Source organism: Megalops cyprinoides, chromosome 1 (assembly GCF_013368585.1).
Source record: "Megalops cyprinoides isolate fMegCyp1 chromosome 1, fMegCyp1.pri, whole genome shotgun sequence".
NCBI classification, from domain to species: domain Eukaryota; kingdom Metazoa; phylum Chordata; class Actinopteri; order Elopiformes; family Megalopidae; genus Megalops; species Megalops cyprinoides.
In genome coordinates, this window is record NC_050583.1 from 46,547,322 (window position 1) to 46,562,549 (window position 15,228).

The 15,228-nt window shown below is 45.2% G+C and overlaps 1 protein-coding gene across 2 annotated transcripts; it reads right to left on the reverse strand.

The window, feature by feature from the left end:
* Nucleotides 1–691: 691 nt before the first annotated feature.
* Nucleotides 692–14,828, reverse strand: acsl5 (acyl-CoA synthetase long chain family member 5). Of its 2 annotated transcripts, XM_036526589.1 has the most exons (21): nucleotides 14,794–14,828; nucleotides 13,369–13,525; nucleotides 10,864–10,972; nucleotides 10,598–10,662; nucleotides 10,313–10,414; nucleotides 10,048–10,147; nucleotides 9,423–9,601; nucleotides 8,684–8,716; nucleotides 8,527–8,578; nucleotides 8,094–8,167; nucleotides 7,805–7,882; nucleotides 6,925–7,059; nucleotides 6,411–6,545; nucleotides 5,829–5,924; nucleotides 5,445–5,517; nucleotides 4,676–4,764; nucleotides 4,229–4,345; nucleotides 2,808–2,951; nucleotides 1,657–1,758; nucleotides 994–1,065; nucleotides 692–859 (listed from the first exon to the last, which is right to left on the reverse strand). In XM_036526589.1, exons 2-21 carry the CDS (start codon nucleotides 13,522–13,524, stop codon nucleotides 722–724), a joined length of 2,049 nt encoding a protein of 682 aa, XP_036382482.1. In that variant the 5' UTR covers nucleotide 13,525; nucleotides 14,794–14,828; the 3' UTR covers nucleotides 692–721. The 2 variants fall into 2 exon arrangements, with proteins under 2 accessions (XP_036382482.1, XP_036382491.1); XM_036526598.1 differs by lacking the exons at nucleotides 13,369–13,525; nucleotides 14,794–14,828 and adding an exon at nucleotides 11,507–11,515.
* Nucleotides 14,829–15,228: the final 400 nt, after the last annotated feature.

Sequence of the window (15,228 nt, forward strand, 5' to 3'; positions counted from 1 at the left end):
GCTCTTGGCCTACATTACCCAAGGGGCCATGTGCCTTGTAACAGCCTGACTTAGTGCACAGACTCAAGTGTGTGTGTTTGGGGATAATCAACAGGCTTTTCCATTGTCTTTATTGCAGGTCTTTATTTATTGAAATGTTTTCATAAAAAACAAAGATCTTCAGGGGTTTTCAATAGCCACTGATCTAATCACAGCCAAATCTAATGCAGAGAAGGCGATTTGGTAAATGGTGATTTAGGTTTGAAACTATGTTAATTATGGCAAAACAGACACGGGAGGGGGGTTGCGTGGCCCCTTGTGGAAGTCCTCAGTCAGGGCTCGGGAGGGTGTGTTGGCTGGTTCTGAGGTGGTTCTGGTTAAAGATTTAACACAGGGGTGTACGTGTTTGCAGGCACATTGGTCAGCGTGAGGATTAAATGTGTGTCTCCAGCTGCTGCTCCTTCCAGTTTCACTCTCAGAGTTTAGGCAGCCGGAGGACTTAATCGAGACCCGGGGGACTTCAGTTTAATCTTCACTGTTTCCCCAATGAAAACTACAGAAAGAAAAAACACATGTGCCCTCCAGTGTGGCCTCGCTCCGGATGACTGAGGTTCAGTGTGTGTGTGTGTGTGTGTGTGTGTGTGTGTGTGTGTGTGTGTGGGGGGGGGGGGGGGGGGGGTCAGAGGGTCACCCGCATCTGGAAACGGGCTGAAATGCCCAGGAGACCTCTCTCCCAGGGGCATTACTGCATGCTGGCGTAGAGACTGTCGATCTGGGGTTTGAAGAACTTTGTCAGGTCGGCCCTCTTGGCCTTCAGCGTGGGCGTCAGGAGTCCGTTCTCAATGGTGAACTGCTCTGGGTGCAGGTGTAGGTCCTTCACCTTGTCATGGAAGAGCAGAGTCTGGCGTTAGGAAACTGCTGTTTTGACTAGAAATCACAGACCTTCCTTCGCAAGCACTGATGTGAGAGTCTACACATACCTTAGAAATGATTCATTTTTAAAATGTTGCTAACCTGTTCAAAAGACTTCAGCCCAGCCTCCCTGCCAAGCCTCACCAGGTCTGAGAGGATGCCTTTTTTGACTTTCTGCAGAAAGAAACAGATTTCAAAACACTAGTAAGTGCAGTCCCTCCCTCTTTTGGTACAACTAGTTTCACCACTGGCTCCCTCTAGTGGCCAAGTGGTGATACTCACAAAGGCTCATAGTAGAAACGCTTTAAATTCAGGGTCATTGAATTCGATACAATAGCTCTCGGTGTTCATTAACACCAGTGCAGAGCTGTGGACACACTTGTCTTTGCATGGAAATTTACAGACCTCGCTCTATACTAATGAACAAATGGTCAGGCTTACACACTAAGCCAAACATGCCCTCAGGGAAAAGGTCAGAACAATAATAATATTATTGTTTATTATTATTACGTTTGTTAATTAATTCACACATCCAGGTGACATTACAGCTAAGCTGAAATATACTGTTAATGCTGAACTGTAATTGTGTGAAAATGAGGACTAAAAAGATTCCCAACAGTAACTCAGAAACAGAGTGTTCCTTACACATGATTAAAATCAGTGGGGGGCTGAAAAATCTCATTAAAGACTGACAGATGATATAATTACAGGATGTAACTGTGGAGGCCACAGGAGCAGCTGGTGGCATGGGGAAGAGAAGCATACCTCACTCTTACACAGCTCCTCCAAGGATCCTTGAATTCCTAATTTAGCTGCAAAGCCTGGAAGCACTTCTGCATCAGGAACCACTATAGCCACCAAAAAGGACTGGGGACAAACACAGAGTGGCACCGCCATTGTGACATCATCTCCATTATGACATCACCACCATAATGACATCACAAACAGGTATAGTCAAGTAACACTGGCAGCACAATCATAAGAAGGCACTTTGCCACTGGCAGTTGTTTGTCAAGCTCTATAGAGTACCGAGGTGGGTACATCGTCACTGGTTCTTCGCTGGTGTCAGAAGTAAACTCCCTGTGGAAAAGTTCAGATTCATTTCAGGAGCTGGGAATTTCCTGAATTAATCTGCTCGGTGTGAGGATATATTTGGACTCATCAAATGTTTCAATATTTTCTGAAAATGTTAAGATTTAAGACTTGTAGTTCGTTTTGTAGTCCACTTTTCGAACGACATATCCAATAGAGCAATGTCTTGAGGGAATGTCTTGACAAATCAGATACCACCATCTCATCCGGGCATTCTGGGATCTTTGGTTTAGAAAACTGTTGGCTCTGAGAAAATATGGCTAAGCGACACCATTTCTGCTAACAATGAGCTTGCTATTGATGATAGCGATGACTGCAAAGACGAGCTTGCAAGTTAGCTGCTACAGCGATAGCTGATAGCAATGAATAGCCACACTCCAGCTAGTAAGGCCGGGGAACAGGAATGCGAAAGCGCCATGGTTTCATGGGACATGAAGTTTTTAGCTCGTGGTTGTACTAGCGTATAAGATAAAAAATTAAATTATGTAAAATTTAGCTCTAAACAATATAAGTCGCAAGTTGGGATCACAGTATATAATCCGGAAATCGATGGTAAGCCATAAATCACTAGAAGTACTTTAAAAGTGCCTTTTAAAAAATGTCAATGACTAAAATGAATGGGGAATTTCACTTCCTACACCAGTGTGACGTAGCCACCTCGGTACTCTATGAGAAGATGAAGGTAAAGTACTATATCAAGCTCAGGGCAGCTCCTGGGTTCAAGCCCCAAGCAGGGTGCTGCCTTTCCTCAGCCGAAATACAGCTGTTTAATTCAGCTGCAGGACTGTAGGTTAAACCAAGGGTGCTAATAGGTCTGTTCTCACCTGTAAGCTGTCCCCATGCACAAACACCTGGGCCACAGGTGCGCTCCTTACATACACGTTTTCGATCTTCTCTGGGGCGATGTACTCGCCCTGGGCCAGTTTGAAGATGTTCTTCTTGCGATCGATGATTTTCAGGGCTCCGCTCTACGGACACAGAGTCCACCTCTTTAATTTCCACTTATCATTGCGGCAAGCACACCCCTCTCTCTTCTCCCTCCATCTCTCTCATTACAAAAAGCAATAGTTTGTTCAGATATAACATGTAACATATAAGGAACATGAATACTTGTATGTGTATATTCTCGTTTGGTATGTTACATAGTAAAAATGCATAAATTAGCATAGATTGTGACTGATTCCACAAATTGCATATGCCATACAAACATAGCACAACTTTTGTGGTAATATTTTTGTAATGTGTGCCTTGAACTTTGACATAAGCCAAAAAAGGCATTTGTTAAGTGTAGTATTTTTAAACGCACCACATGTGGAGTTACTGCGTACACCTGTTCCCCACAGGTAGAGCTGCAGCTTTGTACCTGAGGTCGGCTGCCTGCTCTCTCTGTCCAGCAGAGCAGTGCACAGAGGCCTCTCCCTGCTAAAGCCGGGCCCTCCAGAGGCCCTTATGTAAGAGTGATTACTGCCACCTCAGAGCAGGCTGGGACAAGTCCCCTAACGAGACACTTCCAGGCCAGCGGGTCCAGGGAGAGGACGACCGCAGCCATGGAGACATTAAGAAGCAGCTAATTAATTAACACCTCCCAGGCCCCGCCCCTGCAGCCAGGGGGGAATTTTAATTAGGGGGGATAACGAGGCTGCCGGACCAGTCCTGAGCAAATGGCTAATTTCTTTCGCGGCCCACACTTTATGTTTGTGGACACTGTGCTGGTTTGCGAACCTCACAAGAAAAAACACAACGAGGACAGGATGGACCATTACTGATACCTGTGTATTTACCCCTCCTGAACCAGGTATGTCCATTCCAGAGCTCTTTCTCTGTTTGCAATTATGGCCAGGAGAGAAAAGCTGGGCGAGGTGTTTCTGAAGTTACGTGATCTTTCAGGAGAAGGGGCTGATCTGGTGTCCAGGTTGGAAAAATACCAGGGGTTGATATTTGGCTAGAGCATGGGGGAGTGAGCCCCCTTGGTTTCAGTAGGTGGTAGAAGTGCATTTTGGTTCATTCACTGTTCGAATATTCCATGGCTCCCAGTATGGAATAAGTGAGGACACTTGGTTTTCCCCAAACACTGTATAAAGCACAATGACTGTGTACGTAGTGCCTCACTAAAAATGAAAGTCATAAATCCTTTAAAAATGAAAATTGTACATACTGCTCTGCTATTCTGTACTTGAGCAGTCTGAAGCACAGAATCCTTCGGTGAAAACGTACAGGATCCGTCGGTAAAAACAGAGGATCTTACCGGCAGCCATTTTCCAATATCTCCTGTGTGGAGCCATCCCTCTTGGTCCAGGGCCTCTGCAGTCTTCTCTGGGTCTTTCAGATACCCCTTGAACACATTCTTGCCCTTGATGCAAACCTGGAAGGGAACAGCATCTTTGCGATTACAACTGAGACAATGTCCTGCGGTGCTTTCCGTTCAGCCATATCTGAGTTTCAGTGAATCTGAAAGCTGGTCAGCTGGACACTGTTTTCTGACCGAGAGGAGAATCAGTTATATCACAGCACATGTACAGTTTTTAGGATACGTTGCTTGCCTGTGTATGTGTATGTGTGTGTGTGTATGTATGTGTATGTGTGTGTGTGTGTGTGTGTGTGTATGTGTGTGTGTGTGCACGCTCATCTGTGTCTGCATGTTTAAGTGCAAGCATGTGTGTTTGCATGTGGAAAAAGTTTGTTTTTTTTGTACCTCTCCTTCCCCATTTGCTGCGAAGTAGTTCATTTCCTCCACATCAACCAGTTTTACAATGTTACATGGAACAGGAACACCAACATGTCCTGGACAGAAAAAAATTGCATTTATATCTGCATTTATATTTACTATTTCCAGTAGATTACCTCAGAACTGGGTGCAGGCATGTATGATTCAGTCAGTAGAAATAAACTCCCTCCTCAGAGTACTGTCGGGTAATTCTTTACAGGGAAAGACTGGAACACCTCCAGCACAATGCCAAACTACAGTTTTCATCAGATTCCACTGGGATCAATCCCTGTGATATTTTCAAATGCTTTCTACGCTGCCAGTGGCCTCCATGGAAATCTCAGACTCCAAGCTGTCTTAACAGGTCCAGGAGCTGACTGAGCAGACCCCAAAAATGGAAAAAAAAATACTACCTCAATTTACTATATTTAAAAAAGGTATTCTTAAGGATTTTTTTTCATATGAATCGTCACATTAGAGATGTATGAACAAACTCTCAGTTAAATCGGAGGAAGACATATCAAAGTCACATTTCGTGTGAAAGTACCCAATACCCTCTATGACATGAGCCGCATTTGACACATTCAGGGAAACATCAAGGAATTGGAAACTTGAGAACAAAGTCTTGCTTGTCTGGTCAAGAAAGAGATAAAAGGTTCACCTGTTGCCTGGAAAAGATGTATCTGGCTTGTGTTTAATAGCGCTGACCCAGTGAGTTTAGCACAGTAAGGCTGAAAGAACATCGCAGGGGAGTTACCTGCTGTCCAGTCTCCAGGCATGGAGAAGGTGCAGCCGGCTGTGCACTCTGTCTGGCCGTACGCTTCAAAAATCTGACAGAGGAAGACATGGGTTGCTCACAGCAGAATGAAACAGGTGGAACTTGGTAACCCATGATATCACAGACCGTGACATCACAAGGCAAACCATGACATTACAAGGGGAACTGTGACTGCACAAAAGGGATTGTCACATCACAAGACGAGCACTGCTGTCCCTTCACACACACTGGGCCTTCAGAACAGGTCCCCCTACAATCTCTGCCCAGAAATCCTAGCCCAGCCCTCTGTAGGGTATATGTATCCTCAGTCTAACCTGACCGACTGAATAAGTTGAGGAGGGCGGGACTGAGAGGCAGCCTTACCTGACACCCGAGACATGCCCTGAGGAAACTGAGGACAGAGGGGGAGATTGGAGCCGCCCCCGTTACCATCACTCGGACCCGCCCACCTAGAGACGCCTACAAGAAGAGACTCCCTGTCAATCACCTGCCAATCACCCGATACACTGAAAAACACAACTCACAAAGCCCTCAGTCTTACAAAAAAGTGTTCCATGTTAAAATGTAAAACCCAGAATACTGGGAAAACAGCATTCATCTTTCAAAATTAACTGCGTGTTTTAGTGACTACAGAATCATTGCTGTTTTCATATATGTATGCTCCATACAGATAGAATTTCAACCCATTGTGTGATATATCGATTTATTGTATTATATTCATAAAATTGCATGAACAGCATGAATGTGTTAATAATTATTAACTTTTGTGATACCTGGTGTATATTTTGACTTCAGTCAGGGAGGTTTTCCATACTCAATTTAGTTATTTGGATTAAATTTTTAAGATTCTCTTATATGTGTGACAGCTCAGTCCACTTCTAGAGGCCGTGCAGTGTGAGTCTGAGTAGTCTCCTCTCAGGTGCGCAGTGGGACAGGTAAACGCACCTGCACTTTGTGGAAGATGAGCTTGTCCCAGATGCTGTCGTTCCTGATGATGCCTCGCTTCACCTCCGAGTGCTTCCGCTCGATGGCGAAGCTGAGGAGACGCTTCTTAAACGGAGTCTGGGCTCCGCTCTGAACCTGAGCGGGAAAACAGGAGGACAGGGGCTTTAGATAAAAAGGCGGCTCTCTCTCCCCCCTGAAGAGAGGAAAATCTCTAAGATACTCTGTCAGCAACAGGAAACATAATCTATGGGGATGAATGCCAACTTTCTGGGGGACCGCAACAACACTGGCCTCAGTGAACATTAATATCACATGCAAATAGGGCATCACTATTGTACAGGACAACCTGTCATGCCCATGTCTGGCTGGCCATCACGTCACTTCCTGTGTACTGTGTGGAACTCTCGCATGTGGGTGGGAGTTCTGCACTCCAGCCTAAAGTGCTGTACCTTGTAGTAAAGCCAGGGTCAAAGTGCTGAAGCTTGTGGAAAACTCGGGGTTAAAGTCCCATTACCTTGTCGTAAACCCGGTTGAGCAAGCGTGGCACCACAGGGAAGATGGTTGGCTGCAGCGTCTTCATGTCGTCCGGCAGCAGTTTGATGTCTCCCTGGAAAAAGCCGACCCTCGCCCCGGCACCATACATGACCGTCTGCGGGAGTGGAACACGGCAGCGTTCAGACATTCAGGCAGCTGGCAGACACGCCTATCCACACTGACACATTCATATGCAGAGAACATGCGGGTGAACAACAGCATAAAACCACATCTTTCATTGCAATTGCACCAAAGTCACTGTACAGCACAGTGCTACCATCAGCAGTCTGTTATGCAGGAGTGGCACAGGGAAGGGTGTGACACTAAATGAGCTAAATGTAGCAGTGCAGTAATAGCCACCTCGAGCTTCCTGAGTCAGCAGGAACCTGAGGCAGTAAGGATCTCGGTGCTGGGTGAGAGGACTTTGGAAAGAAATGCACGTCACAACCCCGTTCCACATCTGATGCGCATTTGGATGCAAATCAATGGTGCTGCTTTGCTGACAGCTCCGGTTTAGAGAGGAGAAACAGTGTTCCGGTGCTGAGACGCCACTAGACTGAGCTGTGACAGTCAGGAGAGCACAAGGACTTCCTAGACTGTCTGGTCAGGTTAACACAAGTTATAAGTTGTGGTAGGGCTCAAATGGTGTCATGCTCGTGTTCACTTGTCTGGGAGTGCTGTTAGCCTGGTCTGATGCTGTTGCTCACTCAACTTGAATGGATACACTTCTGTTCTGTTCTGTTCTGTCCTTTTGTGCTAGAAGTGGCTCTGGATTAGAGTGTCTGCTGAATGAATGTAATGTAATGCAACACAGAAAGCTACCAGCCCCCCTGACCCTGAAGGCGCCAGGTGTGCCATACCTGAACAACCCTCTCGAACATATGAGCCAGGGGCAGGAAGGAGATGGACACATCTTGTGGAACTGGTGTGAACGCGCTCTGATGAACAAACACAGAAAGCAGTCATCAGGCTTACAGTGGGGTTACCCTCTGGTAGCAGAAGAGATATGAGGCAGTCTCTTTACAGCAGTATGCAGGTCTAACGCACAGAGCACATACAGGACGGAAAACTGTTAAAATATCAGTCACACAGAAACATATCTGAGTATGCAACAGTATGGACACCTCCCGTAAGAGCGCTGGAACATACCTCAAAGCTTTTAACCACCCCGGCAGCGTCTGACACCACGTTCTCATGCGTTAGCATCGCTCCCTTTGGGTCTCCTGAAAGAAAATGCTGTGCTTATCAGGAGAGTGCCCACACACGCTGACACGTACATGCACGTGCACACTAACAGCAGGGGAAGAATCCCACAGCGTGGGTGGACGTTAACCACAGTGCTGAAAAGCAGCAAAGAGGTTCCTTTGGGCTAGTTTTGCTTTCGTTTAGGCTTTTCTTTCCCTTGACCATTTGTCATGTATGCAGCTTCCTGGAGACGCACACAGACTCAAGGATGTGAATATGTGGACAGATGAGACAGTGGCGACTGGGGTGGGGATTCACAGCAGACCTGCAGGTGCTGTGGTGGGTTAACTCTTTAGGAGTAAAGATGTAGTAAAGATGGAGTAAAGACAGAGGATACCTGTAGTACCACTGGTGAAACACACAATGCTGAGGTCCTCTGGCCTCGGAGGCTAGAGACACAAGGGTATAGCATCAGTGCATCCTCCACGGAAATACAGCACATTTGCATAGACGCAAAACAAAACATTAAATATAAAAATTTAATGTTCACTCACAACAGGCCTCTTTAAGTTGTCTTTTCCCAGGGCCTGCAAGAAAAAGAAAACATGTTTAGTTTTTATTTATTTTTTGATTATTACTTTTATTACAGCACTGGAAAGAGAAAGGGAATGAGAGAGAGGGAGGGAGCAAGAGAGAGAGAGAGAGAGAGAGAGACAGAATTAGAAAAGTGGATATATTCAGCAGATAATGGCCTCACTGACAGTAAATTACTGGGATTAAAGTTCACATCCCTAAACTGTGGGGATCTAATTAACCACAGGATTAGAGCAGCAGGGAAAAAGCTGCCAGGCCTCTGAGAAACCTGGCCTTATGGGGTTGCAGGGTAAGGAATACTAACCAAGGGTGAATGAGTCCTCCCAGGTCCTTCTCAAGCCGTGTTACATATGCACTGAGTGAGTCACCAACAGTGAGCGAGTCACATACAGCGCGTGAGTCTCAGACACTGAATGGGTCTAACCGTCACACTGAAGGATTTCTCAGTGTGGGGAGTGATTCACATTCACTGAGTGATTTTAATGCACATATCTGTCCTATGCCGAAAAACGCAAGTGCCTGCTTTGTCTGCTTTATCGCATACTCAGTGTTTACCTCTGCTCCCATTTTCCCTTTGATGGAAGCCTTCTGCAACACCGACTATAGGCTCAATACAAACTGACTCACCGTCTCTATCAGAAAGCTGTATTAACATAACACTGCTGAACATTAGCGTGCTAAACTTTCAGCCCACCGCACCTCCACCTCCTTCATAGACAGGATGTCGACCCCGCACTTGGAGCCTCTCTCAGCCAGCTCTGAGCTGAAGGGGTCCATGAGGATGATGGTTTTTAGGCCTGGAGTGAGGCCCTTCTCACAGTTGCTCAGCAGGGTGTCTGCCTTCTCAGGTTTGTCACACAGCACTGTGGAAATGTCCGCTGCAACAATACAAGCACTTTTAGGAAAGGCACAAAGATCCTTGTCTCAAGGAAATGCCTTAATATCATAAGGAGACACCTTGTACCTCAAGATAAGGATCTCATTCCCTGAAGATATGACATGGTTCCCACAAAAGAAATATCTTTTTCTTTTCATGTTCCCTTCAGGCTTCTTACAAGCATGTGTGCAAGCTAATGGCAATCAGTTTAGTCTCTCGTTTTGGGAAAGAATATTGTCAAGTTGCTGTGCAAATGTGGTTCCTCCTTCAAATGGAGTCCCTGCTCAGAACTACACGTGCTCTCAGTTTCCCTTCCTCTCTCTCCCCTTTTGAGGGTGAATAAAGGATCTATCTTTGCTGTTCCTCATCCCTTTCTGCTTCTTCTCCCATCTCCTGTGTATCGTATAAAAAGGAAAATACGTTTAGAAAGAACAGTAATGAAATTACCTCTGTTGATTATGAATACCAGTGCTTCTGGGCCCAGTGTGTCATACAACGGAACTGCCACCATGGAATACGTGTAGCAGGCCAGCTCGGATATGATCCACTGAGGAGGAGAGAGGAGAAAGACATAGAAAGAACATTAATGACTTGCAAGAGTCAAACTCACAAACTGGTGGAGTGTAAGGTATTGCCTCTGCAACATACACATAATCAAAGACACACACACAGACAATAACAGCATGTTATTTTTCTCCCCTCTGAGCTTCACCTCTGGCCTGTTCTGGGCGAAGATGCCGATGAACTGATCTTGGGATGGTGAGAGTCCTCTGTGTAGCAGACCTGAGCCCAGGTGCTCCGCACGGTCCGACACCTGGAGGGGAAAGGTCAAGGGTCAGAGGGCAGGGAGGAGGTCACATAGTTACTACATAGGAATTGGAGACAGGTTATAGTAGTGAGTATCTCTAAAGGTAAGGGGTTAGGGCAAAAACTTAATGTCATACGACTTTTCAGAAAGTTACCTGGCGATATATAGAGACAGAGAGAGTTGCCTTACCTGTTTATATTTCAGCCACTGGTAAGGTTGTCCTGGCTTTCTGTAGCCCAAGCACGGACCATTGCCTAGGGCAAACAATGCTGCTCAAGCAAATGTAAATAATAACCAAAAACTACACGATTAGTTTAGCTTCCTTCCTTTTTATCTTCCTTTATGGAGGACTGTGTAGTATTGACCCTGTGAGCACAGCTTTCCGGAGTGTTGGTTTCATGACTCCACAGCACCGCTTGCCTCACTGCAGCTGTTTCGACCACCTGGACACTCACCTGATGCATGCAGTCCTCTCTGAAACACCTCGTACAGCGTCCTGGCATCTTCGTAATAGTGCGTCAGAAGGGTGTTGTCCTTCATCAGTGCGTTTTTCCTCGCTCCACCCTGCAGGTGAGACACAGTATCCTGTTTATATGGGGCCCCAAGCTCTGAACTAGCAATAACATTGACCTCACAGATAAGATTAGGGCTGGACTGGACAGTTGACTTAAGTTGATCTGAGATCAGTTATCTGGGGCAGGAATGGCCTGGAGCATCCATTTGTTGGAAAGTTTCTATTTATGGTCACTGACTGTTCTTCAAAAGCAATCAGAGCTCTTCGACTCAGAGCCCAAGCCCTTCATTGGTCAGAATCAGGACATTATCTTAAAAACTTCTCTTGCTCATTGGTAGTTTCAAGGGAGCCTTGTACAGGTTTGTGCATGCTGTTGAATAGAGATTTCAGGGGATTGTTGGAAATTAACTTAATATCCTGAGTGTGCCTGCAGAATCATATCTGTGTTTCCTGAAGCGTGAGAAACACTGACATGGCCAAGTCTATGTTAAACAACACGACAGCAATCAGGTGAAATTTCACTCTATCCCTGAATTCACACTGAAGTGCTGCTCTGTATCAGAGATGTCTGCCCTCTTTACTACCGATCCCATGCTCACAGGGCTGTGATGGCATGACCTGTGCAGATTCACTGATCAGCATGTCATCTGGATGAGCTGATAACAGGCACAGAGACAGAGAGAGATGAGCCATCCAGGTGACATGGGTCACAGTGAGGGAATTTGCTCACGTCACCTGCAGGACCCATCAGAGCATAACAGACTGGAACCACAGAACAGGCATCGACTCAGGTGGTCAGTCAATCAGCCAATCAGAGAACAAGAATAACCTGTGAGAATCCTGGACGTGCCATGAGAACTCTGAAGAGTATACCTGATTAAGAACTCTGCAAAAGGTAAACACTTTTGTGTGCGCTCTCCTTCCTGGTGTGTATTGATTACTCTCATGCTGATTATCTCAGGTAATGTGCACTCAAATCTAGGTGCCGTTGCGGCTGAACACAATGTTGTCCCCATGGGCTTATCTTTTCATGAGCTCTGTAATCACATATCCCTGGGCTTTTAGTATATTAATATCTGAAGCTTACCACCAAAACTTGAGCAGCTGAAAGCACGACAATGGCTGTAATGTCAGGACAGATCCTCCAAGGGAAGTGGCATCGCTTGTGCTCTGAGATTCAGTTATTAGTCGTGCTGTTGTTTTGTCTAATTGTCTTGACCTGTTGTTACTCAACAATAAACTGTAAAGCTAATTTTCACTTGTCGGGGGCTGGCTGTACCCTGATTGTACACATTGGGCTCCTTGCCCCTCTTGCCTATTCAGAGTGTGTTTTACTGGGACATGATCAATCCTTGATCAATGCTGGACTCCCCTGTCCAACAACAAGGTGATGCTCTCACCTTTTTCAAATCATAGTGATGCCAGCTGTTCAGTTAAACGGTCTCCTATGATCATGTGCAAATGCATTTTGAAACGGTTTTGGCGGGTGGGCATTCCTATGTGTCTTAGCTTCTGTGCACTGGGATGGAGCCCTCTTGATCCTCTCCATTTGGGGTGACTGGACTTTTTTGAAAATTCCTCTAGTTCTGCTAAAGATAACCAGGCCTCACATGAGAAGTTAAAGATTAAAGACTGTTTGGTTTTAACTTGTCCAGCTTGATCCAACAGAAAACATCTTATGGTACGGAATAAGGTCCAAATCAGCCAATTGACTTTCCTACAGAGTTCAGCTCAAACACACTCAGGCCATTGGGATAGCTAGGATGATGTGACCACATCACCACGGTTACTCCCAAGACCCACACTGCTTTTGGCCACTTCTGCATTCAGTTCTTCACTTAAATGATGTAATCTGGTCTGCACTTTGTTTAAGAAGTTATTACAGGAAGTCCTAACTGATCATTGCCACTGTTAGACTGTCTGTATTATGATGCCTGCTCTCAGCCTGTATTGTGTTGAATGTCTTGCATTGTATCATATATTGAAAATTGTATATCATATTTTTCAAAAGTTATGTAATTTATTGTATTTTGTAATTGAGCAGTGATGAACGCCTCTTGGCTAGTAGCCCCATGTTAGCATACATTAGCATGTGAGGATTTGAACACAGGAGATTGGCAGCATTTCCTAATGGTGGCCACAGTACAATGCTATCACAGAACAATCTGTCTCACAGTCAGTTTTTCCAGGCTTCCAGGCTTCCAGGAATATCTGGGTGAATAAGTTCTTCATGATAAGGCTTCCTCCCTTGCCCTCTGGCTACTTGATTGCATGCAGTAGCCTCCCTATTCCCCCTGGTCATCGATACACTACCATTGGGTTGCAGCAGACTCACAGAAAGAATCAATCAGGGGACTGACAGAGTGAGTGTGAACTTCTTGCACTGCCCTTAGGCAGATCGTTACTAAGGCAAGGACGGACGGCTGTATGGCTGGTGACCCCTCACCTGGATTCCCACGCTCTGCTGGTCGAGGTCGACAGGGGGTCTGACAGGTTTGGGCCGCGTGTTTAGCCACAGCAGGGCGGCAGCGCCCATGGCGAGCAGGCTGATGAGGGCCGAAGTCGACAGGGGCGAGAACAGAAACTGCAGGAGGCTCTCCATCCTGGGCTCAAGCGGGAGAGAGACAGAGGCCAGCGTGTGAGTGTCTTTACAGACAGGGTGAAGTAAAGAGCAGCAGTCTAATACATTACAGTGATACAGTGTAGCAGTCTGATTTAAGACTTCACAGTGATACAGGGCAGCGTTCTGATTTAAGACATTACAGTGATGTGGTATTTAATGGTATTTGGGCTCATACAAATTCAAGAATAAACATAACCTTGGTCATGTGATTTAATTTTAATTGCATTATATAATCTCTCCTAGTGGAATTATTTCATTAAGTCAGTATAACAGATGCATTGTAACTCTAACAGGATGAACTGTTGTTTTTATAATCTGGGGATCAAGTGAATAAGAAGAAAATTGTGGTATTATTCTGATGTATTCTGAAAAGATGTTTTTTGAGTAATTCTGTCCTGACCATCTGTGTGTGTGTGTGTGTGTGTGTATGTGTGTATGTGTGTGTGTGTGTATGTGTGTATGTGTGTACCTGTACGTGTGTGTGTGTGTATGCCTATACGCATGCGTATATGTAAAACAAACAATGTAAAGGAAGAGTTCAAGGTAATTGTCTGAAGACCTTTTAACTTTATCTGTAACAACTGATAACTGCTTTTGAATTGATACTTGAAGATCCAATTATCTGCACAGCGTAGATCATTCTTACAGATAAGACAATCCAATTAGAGATGACAAAACATATATTACGTAAAAGAAATAGAACCAAAGAATGTGCTGAGGGGTAAAATAATTAACATAAATAATGTAATAAATGTACGCAGTAACACAAAGAGGGAATGACCATGAATGGTAAAATGTGAACTTCGGCGTCGGAGATAACCCTTTACTTTGGCCTGATTTGCCAGTGACCCTGTTACCCTGTCACTGTGCGCTCCTGACATTATTCTGTGGCCAAAGGTCCTCTCAGCCATCGTTTAAAACAAACAGGCGCACCTGGATCCAGAGGTGTTTCCATTTTCCCTCAGAATAAACAATATTCCACTCATTGCCTGTGTGTGTGTGTGTGTGTGTGTGTGTGTGTATGTGTGTGTGTGTGTGCTGCTATGTATATGTGAGTGTATTTGCATGTACTGTATATATGAATGTGTGTGTGTGTGTCTGTGTGTAGTTGCGTACATGTGAACGTATTTACATGTATGTATGGGTGTGTGTGTGTATGTGGGTTTGTGAGGACATTGTTCTCTGTGTGTGTATGAGAGAGAGAGCGAGAGAGAGTTTAGTTGGTAATCGTGAGTGGTTATCTTCTACCTGTACCAGAGTGCACTTAAGGCTGATAACGCTGATTGTGCTATCAGTGACCCTTGACCTTTGGCAGGGAACGTGAGCAGGGCAGGTGAGAGGTCAGAGTCTTCTCCTGCATCGGGTGAGAATAAGTATAGAATAAACACAGTGTAAATGCCAGCAGGCAGCACAGGTAAGGTAACCTGATGTTAGGCAGCCTAACCTTGCCCAGTGTTTGCAAAGAGCGGTATCAATCAGCTGGAATTACATCAAAGCAAATACTTCTGAAAGTCCCTAATTACAAACCTGACATGGTCAAAACTCCTTTTGTTACATTACTAAGGACAGAGAGGCAACAAAACATATATAAACAGCTGATTTCCTTCTTGGTTTTATCTGTGTAACTGTATCTGTGTGCCAGGAATCAAATCATAATTCACAAAAAAAACTAAAAGGGTTGAC

Coding starts and splice junctions, on each gene's coding strand:
- acsl5 (XM_036526589.1), bottom strand. CDS start 13,524: ATGGAGAGCCTCCTGCAGTTTCTGTTCTCGCCCCTGTCGACTTCGGCC. Junction 10,148..10,312: donor TCGCCCAGAACAGGCCAGAG/GTGAAGCTCAGA, acceptor TCTCCTCCTCAG/TGGATCATATCCGAGCTGGC. Junction 1,759..2,807: donor TGCATGGGGACAGCTTACAG/GTGAGAACAGAC, acceptor GTTTGTCCCCAG/TCCTTTTTGGTGGCTATAGT.